General features: G+C 34.7%; 1 protein-coding gene across 3 annotated transcripts in view; it reads right to left on the bottom strand.

Moving 5' to 3' along the window:
• The window catches only part of shc3 (SHC (Src homology 2 domain containing) transforming protein 3), a 55552-nt gene that overhangs the window by 12733 nt on the left and 23636 nt on the right, over positions 1-19183 (bottom strand). For 2 of the 3 annotated variants that reach the window (XM_048165611.1, XM_048165612.1), the window contains exons 6-15: positions 18362-18425; positions 15207-15326; positions 15061-15114; positions 13913-13964; positions 7731-7860; positions 7510-7657; positions 5972-6026; positions 5596-5790; positions 2689-2999; positions 219-1370 (exon numbers count right to left, since the gene is read on the bottom strand). In XM_048165611.1, the coding sequence (XP_048021568.1) occupies positions 1242-1370; positions 2689-2999; positions 5596-5790; positions 5972-6026; positions 7510-7657; positions 7731-7860; positions 13913-13964; positions 15061-15114; positions 15207-15326; positions 18362-18425 (1258 nt within the window). In that variant the 3' untranslated portion in view covers positions 219-1241. Of the gene's footprint in view, positions 1-218; positions 1371-2688; positions 3000-5595; positions 5791-5971; positions 6027-7509; positions 7658-7730; positions 7861-13912; positions 13965-15060; positions 15115-15206; positions 15327-18361; positions 18426-19183 lie in introns of those variants that run through there. The other variant, XM_048165613.1, reaches the window with a different exon arrangement.

Below are 19183 nucleotides of genomic sequence, written 5' to 3'. Positions count from 1 at the left end.
ATGATAATATTATCTTGGTGCATATTTCTAATAAGTAATTGTATCAGATGCAAATGTGGATTTCAAGACAAAACTAAATGCAACAGGAGCACGTTTACGGTGTAATAAATGTGAAGCGTGTGGCAAAAAACGGTGAAAAACCCAGTAATATTCCAGTTCATCCAGTATTAGACTGTGCAAAACCACACCAGACCGTCTCTCACACAGGAAAGCGTTGATTGTGCTATTCATTTAGAACCGTTTAATTGAAAAGAATCATCAGAAGAATAATTATAATACCAATTTGTCTGTTTGTGAAGCCCACAGTCAAACCATAGAAGTCATAACTGATAGAAACATCCAAGGTATAAAGTAAGCCCCGAACCGAGCGACTACACACCTCTGACACGTTTAAAGAAGGAGCTAAACTCAATGAATACTGGGAAAGCATAAATATTTTACATTGTGAGCATACACAAAAGCACCTCCGCCGGGGCTCTGGATGCTACCAACAATGACCACAAGTACAATTAAGTCAAGTCATGCGAGTGCCACAGGTTTCAACGTCATACAAAAATGTAGGTACTTTAAAGCCGCGTGTGTGTGTGTGTGTGTGTGTGTGTGTGTGCGCGTTTTGGTCGTGGTGTGTGTACGTGCAGCATGTCGGAGTGTGGTTTCTGTTAAAGCAAACACATTCACGTCATCTTCCCTCTGAAAAGCATAATCAACAGTGATTCGATAGAAGCTACCAAATGATCTCGCACACTAGCTGCAGTAAAGGACAAACTCCTAAAATAGGTCAATAGAAACATATTTTGTTTTTTTGTTTTTTTCCTGTTTTTCGTTTTCTCAAATATTAGTTTTCCTTCTATCTCTTACCAATGAACATTAAAATCCGGTTGTGCTTGATAGACAAAACTAAAACTTTTTTTTATTCTAAAATACTTTTTCTTTATCTGGTTTTCCTCTCATCCCCTCTTGGAGATCTTCCGTTTTCAACGGCTGTCCGAAATCCATCAGCGTCTTCTTCAAAAATATATAGATTCTCAACCAGCGCAATAAAATAACTGTGTCAGTTCTATTAAATCAGGTTCGATTCCTCTTTTCGCATGGTCCAAACTAAAATCGTCCGTCGTTTATCTAAAAACGCTGTCCTCCGTCGCCACAGTCAAGCAGTTCGACAGCAGTCACATGTTCACCGACGGAAAGTCATCTGAGCGTGTTTGTTTTTCGTGACCCCTCCCACACGTTTTCGGGTGTCGTCACTGTTTTCTTTCGACCGGCTGCTTCAAACACAGTTCGCTTCCCGCCGAGACGATCGGCAGGTTGTTGTCACGGTGATGGCCAATCAGGTGGCTTATGCTCTCGAATATGTGATCTTTCGTCCGAACCTTGAGGAGACATAAATTGGATTTGAAAGTTTAAGCACACATGACTGAAAGACGCTTGCATGTTCACTACTGTTTAAACGTGAAGAAATGAACACTTTTATTCAGTAAAGAGGCAATAAATTGATCAAAAGTGACATTAAAGACATTTATAATCTTACAAAATAATCTTTCCACAAAATTATGAACTGTTTTCAACATTGATAATAATCAGAAATGTTTCTTGAGCAGCAAATCAGCATATTAGAATGATTTCTGAAGGATCATGTGACACTGAAGACTGAAAATTCAGCTTTGATCACAGGAATAAATTACATTTTAATAAGTATTCATATTGAAATCAGCTATTTTAATTTGTAATAATATTTCACAATTTTTACTGTGTTTTTGATCAAATAAATGCAGAGGCCGTGTATCAATTCATCCTGAGGAAATATGGGATTTCTGTCATTAAAACATGGAGCTAAAATGTTTAAGGATTTGGAAAAGTTTTTGGAAAATTGATCATGTGACTCATCTAACTTCTCAAATTCAACCTGTTGAATCCCATTGAAGTCCCTTATATGGAGAAAAATCCTGGAATGTTTTCCTCAAAAACCTTCATTTCTTTTCGACTGAAGAAAGAAAGACATGGACATCTTGGATGACATGGGGGTGAGTAAATCATCAGGAAACTTTAATTCTGAAGTGAACTAATCCTTTAAGCCATCAGTCGACTAGTCGCACGTTCATTGATAATAATTTAAATACTTAAATATATAACGTGTGGGGTTTGCAACAGCAAATGGTTTGGGTTTCTGGGCTGAAAAAGAATATTATATGTAACACTGTTCTACATTACAGAGAAATACTAAACCTTAATAACGAGCCTTTAAAATATAAATTAAGCGCCACAGCACTGCACCGACAAAAATAATGATTATGAATGTGCCGGAAAAACAGAAAGGAGACTGACTGAACATTTTAATGAACTACAGTGGATGCGTCTATAGAGAGAAATGCATGTTAAGTTAAACGTCATGCAGTAAACGCTGTACTAATTTAGCTTCCGCTCTTCGCATGAACACTTGGATATGTGCCTAATAATAGCACACATTTATCTAGGTTAATGTTAGCGAGCAGCCGTGTAAAGTGGCTAACGTTAGGCTTAAGGTCGATGAATGATAGTTTGGATTTGCTGCCCAACATAATTACCACATGATTTTGCCACTTTTCTGTGACCAACCGACTAATTCAAATCGACCAAGCCTCTTCTCACCGACTAACATTTGGTCAACTATTAGGGGTCAGTCGTAGTGCATAGGTGAACAATCGCTCTCACCGTTCCCTCTGGATCGACCAGCAGCAGGTGTTTGGCCAGGCCGTTGTGCATCCCCGTCAGGACGTACGACCCCGGGTTTGTGGCGCTCTTCCGCACCAGGAAGTCACCGTCGTGGAGCAGCAGTTTCTCAGCCTGGCGGCGGCTCATCTCTCCGTGATACCATGTCTGGTCCTCCAGTTCCTCCTGAGCTCTCAGGGCGGCCGCTCGCATCAGCAGCGGACTGGAGTTATCGACGGACGCCGCTTTATGTAGTTCTGAGGCTGGAGGGGGCGGAGCTGGAGTCTGGGTCATGATGGCATCCTCAAACGGCTCTGAGGGCATGAGAGCACAAAACCTGTTATCTCATGTGTTGCAAAATGTAACTATATTATCGCCCCACTCTAATCTGCTAAATGCAACTATAAGGCATGAAGATATTATAAACATCCTTTTCTGTACAGCTGATTTGAAACAATGTGAAAAGCACTATATAAAAGCATTTGACTTGGCATGTGACATAAACGATACTTTAATGAAACATATTTTACTAAATTAAGGTGTTTTTGTTGTTTCTTTTTCCCATTTTTATCATCTACAGTAAAACGGCTGGCAATGAATTGATACAATCAGAAGATATTTAATATTCAATGAGGAGTATGATCCTATGATCCAAAAGCTCTGCTACTAGATTTATTTATGGGGAAAAGAAAACTTTTTTTTCTTTTTGAGTTTGTTACGGAAAGTGTGAAGCTGATTGGTTGGTTCTTGTCACATGACCTGTGGTGCGCTTTAGCGATACCACATATTTTGTTTTCGATACGATACCGATACTTTCAAGGCCAATATCGCCGATATCGATACCGATATGATACCTCTAATATGAACCTTAAGATTTTAACATTTATTCAATTATTGAATTACTAAGAGTAAAATGGGTTATGATACCCACTTAACATTATATTTGAAAGGCATTTTAACATTCAATATGCCTTAATTGCAGTTTGTTAGATTATATTTTTGTTTACACATGGTTGAAATGTTTACTTGGAAAATCTACAAATAAGCCTACTATTTGTCCAATTCAATATTGTATGCATTAGATTTACTGTTAAATAAACAAAATCACTGGTAAAAAAAACACCTTAGTATCGATATTTTAATTTGAGTATCGATACTTTCAATACTCAATGTCAGTATCGATATATTGAAACTTCATATCGATCTGCCCATCCCTAGTGCGCTTGCGACATTTTGAAATGTTGAGGTTTTTTTCGTCTCACTGCAGCGTAGACGCTCCTGGAAAAAATGTTGCTTTCTATTGTGAGTGCGTCTACATTTAAAATATTGAACTTGAGCATGCAAAAGACGACCTCTAAGCAATATAAATAAAAAGTTCTCAAGCTCACTGAAGTCACGTAAACTATCAGTGATTGAATACGAATAAAGAAACTAATTTCAACCAATATGACAAATAAATACAATAGAAGATACAAATGAAAGTTTTTTCAGGTAGGTCTATCTAACATCAATACTAACAAGGAAACAGCAGTGCTTCCCACACATAGACTTTACTTGGGCGGGCCGCCCACGTATAATAACGGCCGCCCAAGTATATTTGGAGACACATTTTTGCTTTTATTATTTTTATCCTCTTATACTTTTATATCTGCACAAGATAATGAAACCATCCGCGATCGAATAGCTAGTCGTTTCGTACTTGCTCGTTATGTGCGCGTCAGAACTGTTTACTCCTGCTAACATTCCCACGGGCGCTGCATTTTGCAAAGTCACAAGGGGGCGCTGTTGCACGTTCTACAAGCTCCCGCAACAGCGCTTCAGTATGCTTCAAAGTGATTCTCAATCAATGAAAAGCGCAGATTTATGCCAAGATATTGCTAATGAACTCAAGTTGATGAATTATTACAATGTCTACTTTATGGCTTTTATATAAAATGTTTTAGATGATTGGAAGATCAGCCTGCAATAGTACAGACATTTCAAAATAAGAGTACCTGTGTATTTTGGGCTTGTTTATAATTAAAAGTCACACGCTAAGTTTTTTCTTTTTCTTCTGGGCATTATTGGTATTTTTGGTTACACAATAAATTGTATTTAATTTGATTTCCATTTAATTCATAGTAAATTATTGTAGTCTCCCCCACAGGAAGAAAAGACTAAGAACATTATTTGACACATATATTATTCATTTGATAAATTTTACTAGTAAAATCTGTGTCCCATTCACTGAGAGAGACACTATATGACAGCAAGGAGAACATAGGAAAAGGAGAACCATTTAAATGCTGTAATTTTGCATAAATACAATGCATAATAATGTATAATGTTAGTATGTAATTAAATGTATATGTTATTTAATTAAAATTAACTTCAATAAATAAAAATACTGTTAAAAATCACACATTATTTGTTATTTGTTATTTGTCACATGTAGTAGACCATTTTTGTGCCGTGGGTAATAGGAGGATTTTTCACCCGGCTACCACCGCAAGTATATTTCAAACCTGTGGGAAGCACTGAATAGCATACCAAGTAAATTGAATAAAGTAATCAAATGTAAAAATAAAACACTGCACAGTCTTAAAAATTCAATGATTATTATTAAAGCTACAAAAGTTATTCAGTCAAGAGCAGTGAGTGATTTTCTCTTAATTAACATCAGGGACGACAGCAGGTAAATTAGGCTGCTGTCATTTTAAGACCGAATACAGATCTAACATCAGTTTTTCTCCCAAATACTTAACCAACCGTGTTTACTAGTGTACTCACCAAGACGGGCATTTTGACATAACTTTAAGTATATACATAAAATGTTATATGTTATGAACTGCATTTTAATGTGCCACCTATTGATGGCGCTGTGAAACATGGACATTATTACAGCACTGTGAAAAAAGAATTCACTCTTACTCATGTCAAAGAGGTCCTTCCTCGGGCTGTCTTTAGCTGGCCCAGTCGTGCCCGAATCAGACGCCGTCTCTGACTCTCCCTGCAGGGCGGCCAACACCTGCGTGTCAATGTGCTGCGTGTTCACATACGTGGGGACTTCTCCTGCTTTAGGGGCTTGACCTTTGACCTCAGGGAGACTGTATATGTCACAGGACCCTACATGAGAAGCATATTCGGAAGATATTTTGAAAAATGTCAAAATGTTGTTTTGGACAACAACAAAAAACAACCTTCAAAAATATCTTCTTTTGTGTTCTGCAAGAGGAAAGTCATGAGGGCTTCTGGGTGATCTGTCTCTTTAACTCCATCTAAATGTTAAAATAAAAGTGAACTGTACCTTGTTGGATGAACATGGGTCGGCCCTGGTAGTATGTCTGGTCGACTCCAGCGCCCTGTGTGGACAGCATATGAGTCATCATCAACAACAATAATGAAACACCTCCTCATCAACCTGGTGGAGTCACATTCACTGACAGACAGGAGTTCACACGACAGGAAGTCATCTAAATGAGCCCTTACATTAAATACATTTTCAACATTTATACAAGTTGTTAAGAAGCAGATCATGTGGAATGTGAGTTTTTTTAAACAATAACTAATACTGTACTGATAACTGTAACTTAAAGGAATAGTTATCAGAAGTAACTAGTGATTATAGTCTATAAAGTTATAAATATGGATATTTTTCTTACAAAAACTCATCACTTCACTTCAGAAGGCCTTTATTAATCCCCTGGAGCCGTATGGATTACTTTTATGATGGATGGATGTGCTTTTTTGGGCTTCAAAATCTTCACTCCCATTATCAAGCTTGGAAGAACCAGAATATTTTTTTATATAATTTTAATATAACGATTTTGTTTAGCTGAGAGAAGATAGTCATATACTGTACACCTAGGGTGGCTTGAGGGTGAGTAAATTATGGGATAATTTTCATTTTTAGGAGAACTAACCCTTTAAGTATTTTTTTTTTTGTTAAGTTTTTATTTTTACATTTATTTTTATTAATTTACTTGTATTTTAATTAATTAGTTGGAATTGTTCTGTATTTTGTGTTGTCCGTTTCGATTTCATAACAAAATATAATATAATATTTATTTTAATTTAATAATTATATATGTAGGAGTGGGAAAGTTGGAATTTCTCTGTACAAGAAATTTCGATATTATAACAATATTTGATATTTATTTATTATTTTAATTGAATTATTATATATGTTGGAGCGAGAAAGTTGGAATTGTTTTGCATTTTGTGTCAGTCGTTTCAATATTATAACAAAATTAAATATAATATTTATTTTAATTTAATTATTATATGTATTGGAGTGAAAAAGTTGGAATTTCTCTGTATTTTGTGTTGCTGGTTTCGATATTATAACAACATTTAATATTTATTTACTATCTTAATTGAATTATTATTTATTTTGGAGTGGGATAGTTGGAATTGTTCTGTATTTTGTGGTGTTTTTTTGATATTATAACAAAATGTAATATTTAATATTTTAATTTAATTATTATATATGTTGGAGTTTCGTCGTTTCAATTATAACAAAATTGAATAAAAACAGAATTGAAAAAAAAAGTAAACATTACCATTAATATCAGATTTGTTTGGTTCCCTCAATTTAAAATATTCCCTCGATTCATTTTAGTGACCTGATTTCTTTTATCTACAGAAGAAAATACTATGTTTTATGGAAACTTCATCATAGCACAATCCTTTATTCTCATTATTTACCAAAACACAATTAATACTGACAGAAACACATGAATCACATTTACAGAAAGAACTGAGCTATTGATCACCGGTCAGGTCACTTCCTGTCAGCTGGTATAAATAGCGCATGAGTGTGGGTGGGTGATTAGTGCTGCAGACCTGGCTGCTGTCTTGCGTCTGATTGGTCAGTCTAGCGTCAATGAAGCCTCCAGGTGGCGGCATCTTGCCGGGAATGCTGTTGTAGTAGTGATGATCGGCGGACTCCTCCCCTTCCTCCGTCCACGGGGGCTCGTCCGTACTCATAACCCTAAAGAGAGGACAGAATGAGATGTAGAAGCAGCCTCCGGCCCAGAATCCTGAAGGTGTTCATGTGGACTCACTTGTCGTGCATGGATGAGGGTTTGCTGGATGGACACTGCAAATAGAGCTGAAAGCGCAGGTCGAACGCCTGACCGATCGTACTGATCACATCCTGAGCCAGACCGTCGGAGCACTCCAGAATATGACATGCTGGAAAACAACACACAGTCAGGATGAATCTCACCGATCCTGTCAAGAACATGTCTGGGTCATATTTCACCCCAAAAACCAAATGAAAAGAAAATATAACCAATTAAGGACCATTTCATTTTTTTAATTCAGTCAAGCACAATTAAACCTTTAAATTCTCATTATTGTAACATGAAAAAATAATGCTATTTAAATTGTGATGCTTTTGTACATCATGGTAGCATTAATTGTACTGCCTATATGTGCATTTAATAATAATTGTATTGCAGTATAAAGAAATGTAAAAATACTATTTTTTTATAATACTACCACCAGATACATTACGACAGGGATTCACAGATTTTTTTTGTTAGCCAAACCTTTTTTGATTTTAAACATTTACTCAAAGTCCAATTTTTAATTTTTAAAAAATATATTTCAATAATTTAACAACATGTTGTTCACAGTTATCTGATGCTTAATTTTTAATTATTAAATAGTAAATAATTTAATCATAAAAAAATTAATATTTAAATAAATTTGACATTTTTCAATCAACAAGACTAATTTTAATGCATAAATGTCAATGAGCTCAGATGTGATGTCATAATCATGACAACTGACAAATGAGGCATTTTTAATTATCATCTATGAGCTCATTAACATTTGACCATAATGTCATGATTATGACATCACATCTGTGAGCTCATTAACATTTGACCATAATGTCATGATTATGACATCACATCTGTGAGCTCATTAACATTTGACCATAATGTCATGATTATGACATCACATCTGTGAGCTCATTAACATTTGACCATAATGTCATGATTATGACATCACATCTGTGAGCTCATTAACATTTGACCATAATGTCATGATTATGACATCACATCTGTGAGTTCATTAACATTTGACCATAACGTCATGATTATGACATCACATCTGTGAGCTCATTAACATTTGACCATAACGTCATGATTATGACATCACATCTGTGAGTTCATTAACATTTGGCCATAACGTCATGATTATGACATCACATCTGTGAGTTCATTAATATTTGACCATAACGTCATGATTATGACATCACATCTGTGAGCTCATTAACATTTGACCATAACGTCATGATTATGACATCACATCTGTGAGCTCATTAACATTTGACCATAACGTCATGATTATGACATCACATCTGTGAGCTCATTAACATTTGACCATAATGTCATGATTATGACATCACATCTGTGAGCTCATTAACATTTGACCGTAACGTCATGATTATCGAATCACATCTGTGAGTTCATTAACATTTGACCATAACGTCATGATTATGACATCACATCTGTGAGCTCATTAACATTTGACCATAACGTCATGATTATGACATCACATCTGTGAGCTCATTAACATTTGACCGTAACGTCATGATTATCGAATCACATCTGTGAGCTCATTAACATTTGACCGTAATGTTATGATTATGACATCACATCTGTGGGTTCATTAACATTTGACCATAACGTCATGATTATGACATCACATCTGTGAGCTCATTAACATTTGACCATAACGTCATGATTATGACATCACATCTGTGAGCTCATTAACATTTGACCATAACGTGATGATTATCGAATCACATCTGTGAGCTCATTAACATTTGACCATAACGTCATGATTATCGAATCACATCTGTGAGCTCATTAACATTTGACCGTAACGTCATGATTATCGAATCACATCTGTGAGCTCATTAACATTTGACCATAACGTCATGATTATGACATCACATCTGTGAGCTCATTAACATTTGGCCATAACGTCATGATTATGACATCACATCTGTGAGCTCATTAACATTTGGCCATAACGTCATGATTATCGAATCACATTTGTGAGCTCATTAACATTTGACCATAACGTCATGATTATGACATCACATCTGTGAGCTCATTAACATTTGACCATAACGTCATGATTATGACATCACATCTGTGAGTTCATTAACATTTGGCCATAACGTCATGATTATGACATCACATCTGTGAGCTCATTAACATTTGACCGTAACGTCATGATTATGACATCACATCTGTGAGTTCATTAACATTTGACCACAACGTCATGATTATGACATCACATCTGTGAGTTCATTTATATTTGACCATAACGTCATGATTATGACATCACATCTGTGAGCTCATTAACATTTGACCGTAACGTCATGATTATCGAATCACATCTGTGAGCTCATTAACATTTGACCGTAACGTTATGATTAGGGATGTCCAGATCCGATCACGTGATCGGAAATCGGGCCCGATCACGTGGTTTCAGACTCGATCGGAATCGGACGTTACCTCCCGATCAGGACTCGGATATATATGTATTAGGGGTGCAACGGTTCTCGGTAAAAAATCGAACCGTACGGTTCTCCACTTACAGTTCGGTACGCACTTGCACCGCAGTCCATCTCGAATGACGACGCATCTATTGGTTAATATGGTTTGTTTAAAAATAGCAACGTGGAAAACAGACAGACAGAGTTCAGATAATGTATGTTTCAGTCGATGGATGCGCAAAACTTTACAACAACGATAATCAGAAAGCGTGGACAAAACAGTTAGGCTACTCTTTGTAAACTGTTAACTGCGAGTGCCGTATGCTCTAATGTCCAGTCATTTACGCCGTCATCGCCGTTGATAGCGCAAGCGCAGGTGAGACCTGAACAGCACACGTTGCTATCTGTGTTTAAACTAACTCATTTAAGCCTTGCTGATTTACACCTTCAAGAACAAGACGCGAAAGAGAACTCGCGCACTGTGAGAAGATTTGTGTGCACTCATCCGAAGCGCGCACACGCTTATTTGCGTCAGCGCGCAAATACTGAGTTCTCTTTCAAGTCTTGCGCTTCAGCGGACAAATTCATACAAAAATTATGTCAACACGCCCGTCTTAGCGAGTATCCTAGCAAACATAGTCGGTTATGTCTTAAGTGAACGTATATTAGTCGAGAAAGACAGCGCATGTGTAACAGTATATGTACTGGATCGTGCATGTCTTATAGGGAAAAAAACTATTACTGCTGCCTGTTTTTAATGTTAAATCAAACAACAAATAACAAAGAAATCACTCACTGCTCTTGACTGAATAGTTTTTGTAACTTCAATAATGATTAATCTTTATTTATTTTATACAGTAAAGATAATATGCAGTGTTATTTTATATTTGATTACTTTATCCATTTTCTGTACGTGAAAACTACTGTTAGATACCTGAAAATCCTGGATCTGTTTTTTCGCTCTTCTTTATTCTTTTTTATGTATTATAGAAGTATCGGATCGGGACTCGGTATCGGTAGATACTCAAAATCAAATGACTCGGACTCGGACTCGAGGGCAAAAAAACGTGATCGGGACATCCCTAGTTATGATTATGACATCACATCTGTGAGTTCATTAACATTTGACCATAACGTCATGATTATGACATCACATCTGTGAGCTCATTAACATTTGACCGTAACGTCATGATTATGACATCACATCTGTGAGCTCATTAACATTTGACCATAATGTCATGATTATGACATCACATCTGTGAGCTCATTAACATTTGACCATAATGTCATGATTATGACATCACATCTGTGAGCTCATTAACATTTGACCGTAATGTTATGATTATCGCATCACATCTGTGAGCTCATTAACATTTGACCATAACGTCATGATTATGACATCACATCTGTGAGTTCATTAACATTTGACCATAACGTCATGATTATGACATCACATCTGTGAGCTCATTAACATTTGACCGTAATGTTATGATTATGACATCACATCTGTGAGTTCATTAATATTTGACCATAACGTCATGATTATGACATCACATCTGTGAGTTCATTAATATTTGACCATAACGTCATGATTATGACATCACATCTGTGAGCTCATTAATATTTGACCATAACGTCATGATTATGACATCACATCTGTGAGCTCATTAACATTTGACCGTAATGTTATGATTATCGCATCACATCTGTGAGCTCATTAACATTTGACCATAACGTCATGATTATGACATCACATCTGTGAGTTCATTAACATTTGACCATAACGTCATGATTATGACATCACATCTGTGAGCTCATTAACATTTGACCGTAATGTTATGATTATGACATCACATCTGTGAGTTCATTAATATTTGACCATAACGTCATGATTATGACATCACATCTGTGAGTTCATTAATATTTGACCATAACGTCATGATTATGACATCACATCTGTGAGCTCATTAACATTTGACCGTAATGTTATGATTATGACATCACATCTGTGAGTTCATTAATATTTGACCATAACGTCATGATTATGACATCACATCTGTGAGCTCATTAACATTTGACCGTAACGTCATGATTATGACATCACATCTGTGAGCTCATTAACATTTGACCGTAATGTTATGATTATCGCATCACATCTGTGAGCTCATTAACATTTGACCATAACGTCATGATTATGACATCACATCTGTGAGCTCATTAACATTTGACCGTAACGTCATGATTATGACATCACATCTGTGAGCTCATTAACATTTGACCGTAACGTCATGATTATCGCATCACATCTGTGAGCTCATTAACATTTGACCGTAACGTCATGATTATGACATCACATCTGTGAGCTCATTAACATTTGACCGTAACGTCATGATTATGACATCACATCTGCGAGCTCATTAACATTTGACCGTAATGTTATGATTATGACATCACATCTATGAGCTCATTAACATTTGACCGCCATGTCATGATTATGACATCACAATAACTCATTAACATGAGCACCCACATTTACATACTAAAAAACGCAAAAAATTACTTGTTCGTGAAATTGTCATGATTATTTATGACATCACATCTGAGCTCATTATCATTTGCCCGCCCACATTTATGCATTAAAAATAGTCTAATTGAAAAATGTCTTATTTAAATTTTACATTTTATATGATTAAATTAATTACTATTTAATAGTTAAGCATCAGAGAACTGTGAACAGCATATTGTTAAATTGGACTTTGAGTAAATCTATAAAATGTTTGGCTGACGTTTTTTTTTTTACATTTTTTATTATTAAAATTAATTATTATTTAATAATTAATAATTAAAGCAAATAGTAATTGAATTAAATTAAATTAATTAACTAAATTAATTCATTAGCTTTTCATAAACTCACAAATCACTTGCAGTTCTTTCAATAGTTTGGGAAACCATTATCTGCATTACGATAATGAGAATTTGGAATGAAAGTGTGTTTAAATGTCATTAAAATAGTGTCACATGGGAAAACGGACTTAATTTTCCTTATGCAAAATAAAATTGTCTGCAACATGAAAGTTTTTTTATCCATCAAAATACATGAAACACAAATGAAGCAGCAATAAATCAGACATGCAGGTACACACACAAACATAAGACACGCACGCATGCTGAAGTTTTAGATATCAGCAGATGGCGAAACGGATGCCGATTTGCTGACTCACTCTGCTGTAAAGTGTTCATTACAGGATCTTTTCCTCTGACAACATCAAAAATGCTTTAGAAAGTACAGCAAGAGTTTTAAAACGTGGCCTCTGCGCTGACAGGAAGTTAAAAGAACCATGAAATGAAAAGACAGGAAGATATAACAGCCACAGAAATTGATTTTTTGATGCTAAATGCAGCCGTGGCGGACTGATCAATCACGCTTGTTTGTGAATGTAGCGCTACAGGGCGGTAAACACAATGAAACGGCCCTCAGGAGCCATAGAGCTAAAACTGTGGTTGACCAACAAGAGCATCGTCAATCTGCACCAACCACCATTGTGAATGTTGTGAAATTAGTTAAAGGTGATAACTAATTTGCTACTGGTGTTACTCTCAACACAAAAATGGACTACTTAGAGTTGTCTCTGAACATTAACATGGATATGAGAAAGTATTTTAACATCCAAAAAATTACACACAAATACTCAGAGCGCACAGCAAAGGAAAAGATGGGAGTAATACCTCTCCGGTTAACAGGATCTTTCGCTACATAAGCGACGTAATCAGTCGTGTCCTGTTGACAGAAGACAGAGAGAATGATTCAAACCTAATACTTTTATAAGCATGTTTCTTTAACGGTGTCATATAATGGAAAACAGGATATTTCTTGCTCTTCGGAAATAGGAGTTTGATGTATTTGTACTTTAAAAACTCGTCCCCTCCTCAGTCTGCACAGATTGAAACTAAACTGCAAAAATGACTCATTTGTCAAATGTCATGATTATGACATCACATCTATGAGCTCATTCCCAATTGACCGCTCACATTTATGCATTTAAAATGGCCAAAATGTCTAATTCATGAAAATGCCATGATTATGATATCACAAGTATGAACTCATTAACATGAGCTGCACCCAAATTTACATATTAAAAACAGCAAAAACGGTCACGATTATTTATGACATCACATCTATGAGCTCATTAACATTTGACCGCCCATATTTACGCATTAAAAACAGCAAAAAGTGTGCGAGTTGTGAACTTTTAAAGTGCATAATACCTCAAAATGGCTCATTTGTCAATTGTCATGATTATGACATCACATCTATGAGCTCATGTCATGATTATGACATCACAAGAACTCATTAACATGAGCACCCACATTTACATACTAAAAACTGCAAAAAATTACTTGTTCGTGAAACTGTCATGATTATTTATGACATCACATCTGAGCTCATTAACATTTGACCGACCACATTTACAAATTAAAAATGGCAAAAATGTCTAATTCATAAAAACGTCATGATTATGACATCACAACTAAGAGCTATTTGACATATTTCCCACATTTACATATCAATATTTACTCAATATTCAGCAACTTGACCTGATAAACAACTAATATACCGAGACTAGCCAGTCATAAGGTCTTAAAGGGGTGGAAAATAATCAATAAAAACTAACCTATGCTTCTTTTTATGAAAATAAAAATATCACAGAATCATATATTATGGCCCTTTTCATCAGAGAAACACTCATTTTATTCGATGTGCCCCTAAACACCTTCATTCTTTTCCCCGAGCCCTCTGAGATTTGCCATAAAGTGTCGTGAGACGGAGCGTCAGCTGAAGAATGAATCACTGGTGTGATCTTGTGAAGTCTTACCGGATCTCCACCGGAGGCAAAGGATATGGACTGCATGTGATGATTGGCTATTATCTGTGGAAACAGGAAGGAGCGTCATTCATCTGCAGTAAAACACTTCATCTCGAGACAGAGAGAAGAGACAGTAAGCGTGTGTGTTTTTGTACCTGTTTGGAGTCCGGCGTCATCAGGTTTAAACTGCTGGTGGAGATGTTGAGATTGATACTCATACCAGCAAACTGCAGGTTACTCTTGCCCAAAATACTGGAGAGAAGTTTCGAGGGAGGCTGAAAGAGAGAGCGAAACATTTAGACTATCTTTCTTAATTGCTTCTTAACTTCCTAACTGCAATATGTGATGATTGCTAATTTCTTAGGCTGTGTCTATATTGCACGAACTGCACTGCGTCAGAATCAGAATAGAGCGGGGCATCAGTTTATTGTTGGGAATTTGTCATGATTAGTGTAGACAGCATCACTTCATTATAATGTGTTCTGCTGTTGTGTTGCGCCGCTCGCGTCTGGTGTAGAAACAGTGTTAGACTGATTGATAATTATTTGTCCTGCATTGAATAGTAGCTTCATCCACAGTGAACTTTCCAAAAATCAAGTTCCACATATAAAGATTAAAGGCACAACATGTAATTTTTCGCCTCTAGAGATTGCCTATTCAAAACAAAGGTGTAGCTTGATGGGGTAAAGCAGCTCTGTTTATCATATTAGATACATTTGACTGTGTTGAAAATGATGTTATAACGTTACTCTGAGCGTTCGCTCGGCGGCTGCTGTGAGACACTGCAGTAAGCTAGATTGATATTAGAATATTATATTAATATAATCAAGAAAACGAGATTCAAACAATAAGACTTACTGTGTTGAGCTATATAACAATGATTCGTTTTCTGTCTATAAATGTATTCAAACAGTTGTTCCCTTGTCTAATAAAACATATAATATATTAAAGCATCTTTGGTGTTTCCATGGTTTCTACAAAATTAAACTGTCTTTGACTTAAAATTGTCATTGATAGGCGATGTCCTGGTTAAAATTGCTTATTTCTCTGGATTTAAACATTCTTGGAAAAATTTGGGATAACGTAAGTACACAAGTCAACAAAATATATAACACTGTTCTAGTGTTTTTTGGAAATTTTAATCCAAAAATCTTACATATTGTGCCTTTAAATATGTTATGAATTATTATTTGATTTGATTTATGTTTTAATACTTTTATTTTATATTTTATTAATTTTTATTATACATTTTTATTTAAATATGTTCTGAATGATTCAGGGTTATTATATAGTTAACTAAAACTAAAATTGAAAAAACATTTATGTTGCTTAAAATAAAATAAATGTTAACTGAAATAAAATGAGAAAGCTTATTTCTGAAGTACTAAAATAACAAACTGAAATAAAAATTAATAAAAACTATAAATACATATTTAAAAAAACTAATACAAAATGACAAAAGCAACAAAATTAATAAACCTTGAACAAAAAAAAACAAAAAAAAATAATTCAAATTATTATTAAAATCTACAATAGTATCTCTTTAGATAATAACAATTGAATGGTTATTTTATTATTATTTTTTAAATTATTTTATATTTTATGAATACATTTTTAATACATGTTCTGAACTATTATTTTATTTTTAGTATTTATTTCATATTTGATTCATTTTTATTATATTGATATTCCATTTGTACTATTGTTATTTGAATTTATTTTACTAATTAATTTTGCTGCATTAAAATGCAGTTGTTTTGTCATACAAACTAAACGATGATTCACTGAAGGCTGATTGCCGAAACGTTTGAATGATCCATATGTGCTATTTGCATAAAAAAAATTATTAATTTATTAAGAAGACAAGGGATATTTTTTGTAATTTTCATATACACTAAATTGAAATTCAATTAAAATCACTCCAGTCTTCATTCATATTACAAAATGGAAGAAAATGAAAAAATAAAAATCACACATAAACTGTATCATTCTGTGTTTGATGTGGCGTCATTAAATCGGGACATACAGCACAGCATGCTTTAAAGGTTTCCTAAAATCCCCACACACACACGTCTGTTCATTTGAAAGCAGACACGTCCCTTTCGACGGCTGCAATCCTCGCAGCAAACGTGCATCACGCACACACGCGCGGCAGGAGGCAGGAGGCCTGATTACTGCTGCTCAGTACAGAATGAGTCACCATGCTAACAGTATGCCCACACACACACACACACACACACACACTGCAGCATGCCATTTCTCTTTCCCCAGCCTTTATTTGATCTCTAACTGTCTTTATCTCACTCCAAACCTTCTGATGCTCCTCTTTTGGTCTTTTTTTTACATCTTATCGTTCTTGATCTGCATCTATAACCTCCACCTCCTGACCACTTCCTGTTGTCATGTGCAATAATCTATAACTCTGTCTGTTTGTTTGTTAATTAAACTCAATTCTAATTCAGTAAGCTTCAACCTGACATGCCTTTGTCATCATGTCTGCACCATCAAAATACTATTTTCCATGACGATTAACCATTTCCTAAGACAAGAATGGGAATAATTACTAATTTCTGTGCTGATCTTTCAGGGAAAATATGAAAAATTACGAGGAATAGATTTAGAAATGGTAAAATGTAAGAGCTGAGAGTACTATACTCTTACTGCAGCTGAAAGCATCATCAAATTAGCCAAAATACTTATTGCAACACAAAGGAACCAGACTTGAGGATGTTTGCACGAGTTTCCAAGTTGGAAGTCCGACTTCAAGAGGTTTATTATAAAGTGCATTAGCGCCCGCCCACTTTTTCAGCAGCGCTGGTTCCGGAAGTATTTTTTGCACTCATTTCTCCCATAGGGGTTTCAAAAAATCATTGTTAAAGCATTATAAGCCACGAACCAAAATACAAAAATACAAAGGTACAAGACTGTGACTTTAAAGGCTTTAATAAAGAAAGGAACTACAATCATAAAACTACTACTTTAAAAATGTTGATATATATATATATATATATATATATATATATATATATATATATATATATATATATATATATATATATAAAATCAATATTAAATTTATTGCAAAATCAACATATATTCAAATATTTCGGTAAGTAGACTGATTCATTTGCGAGTGGGCGGAGCTAAAGAGATCTTTTGGCATGTTTCGACTCTCTGATTGGTGGAATTTCGACTTATTTAAAAGTGAATGGAATGCAGTATAATAGTTCATCTCATTTAGTTATTTTCTTTAACATATTTCCACACATTCTCTCCTCACAAAGCATCTTCTCTCTTTCTCTCATTCTACCTTTCTCTTGCGCAGAGCTCCTTTGGCACCAGGGACAGCTTCACACACCAGACTGATCGCCTCCCTGTGGAGAAAAAAATGACAAAAAAATATAAAGACATGAGTAATTCTGAAGTACAGAGAGAGCAAACTGTAGTGATGCTGTGTGAAAACAGTCAGACTGTAGCGGCATTCTGGAACCAAAGCAAAACTGGTCATTCTGGGGATAGATTTGATCTGTTTCTGTGAATCCGGCTCTCAGATCTCAGCATATGAATCTATCATTTTTAGTCATCCACTGATATGGGGTTTATAGCCGATGCTCATGATAATATCTAGAGAACAGGATTGTCAATGGATATTAAATTATGTAAATATAAATAATAATAATAATAATAATAATAATAATAATACTATAAACTAGAAAAATGACAAATTTAAAATATAAATAAAATATAATAAATGTTACATTTTAAATATATAAAATAAATTGCTAAAAATAATACATATTGACAAGGTTGAAATGAAATACAATTTTGATAAATAAATTGATAATGATATAAAAATATAATAATATAATAAACATTAACCTATATAAAACTCACATAAAATATAATAAATATTTATATTTTAAATATAAAAACATTTGCTAAAAATAATATACATGTTGACAAGGTTGAAATGTAATGAATTACACTTTTGATAAATAAATTGTTGATAAATAATAATAATATAATAATTACATAAAAAAACCTATATAAACCCACATTAAATAAAAATATAATACATATTTATATTTTAAATATAAAAACTTTTCATAAAAAATAATATATATATATATAT

The sequence above is a fragment of the Megalobrama amblycephala genome, linkage group LG18 (genome assembly GCF_018812025.1).
Source record: "Megalobrama amblycephala isolate DHTTF-2021 linkage group LG18, ASM1881202v1, whole genome shotgun sequence".
Classification (NCBI taxonomy): Eukaryota; Metazoa; Chordata; class Actinopteri; order Cypriniformes; family Xenocyprididae; genus Megalobrama; species Megalobrama amblycephala.
This window is presented reverse-complemented; position numbering and strand designations above follow the sequence as displayed.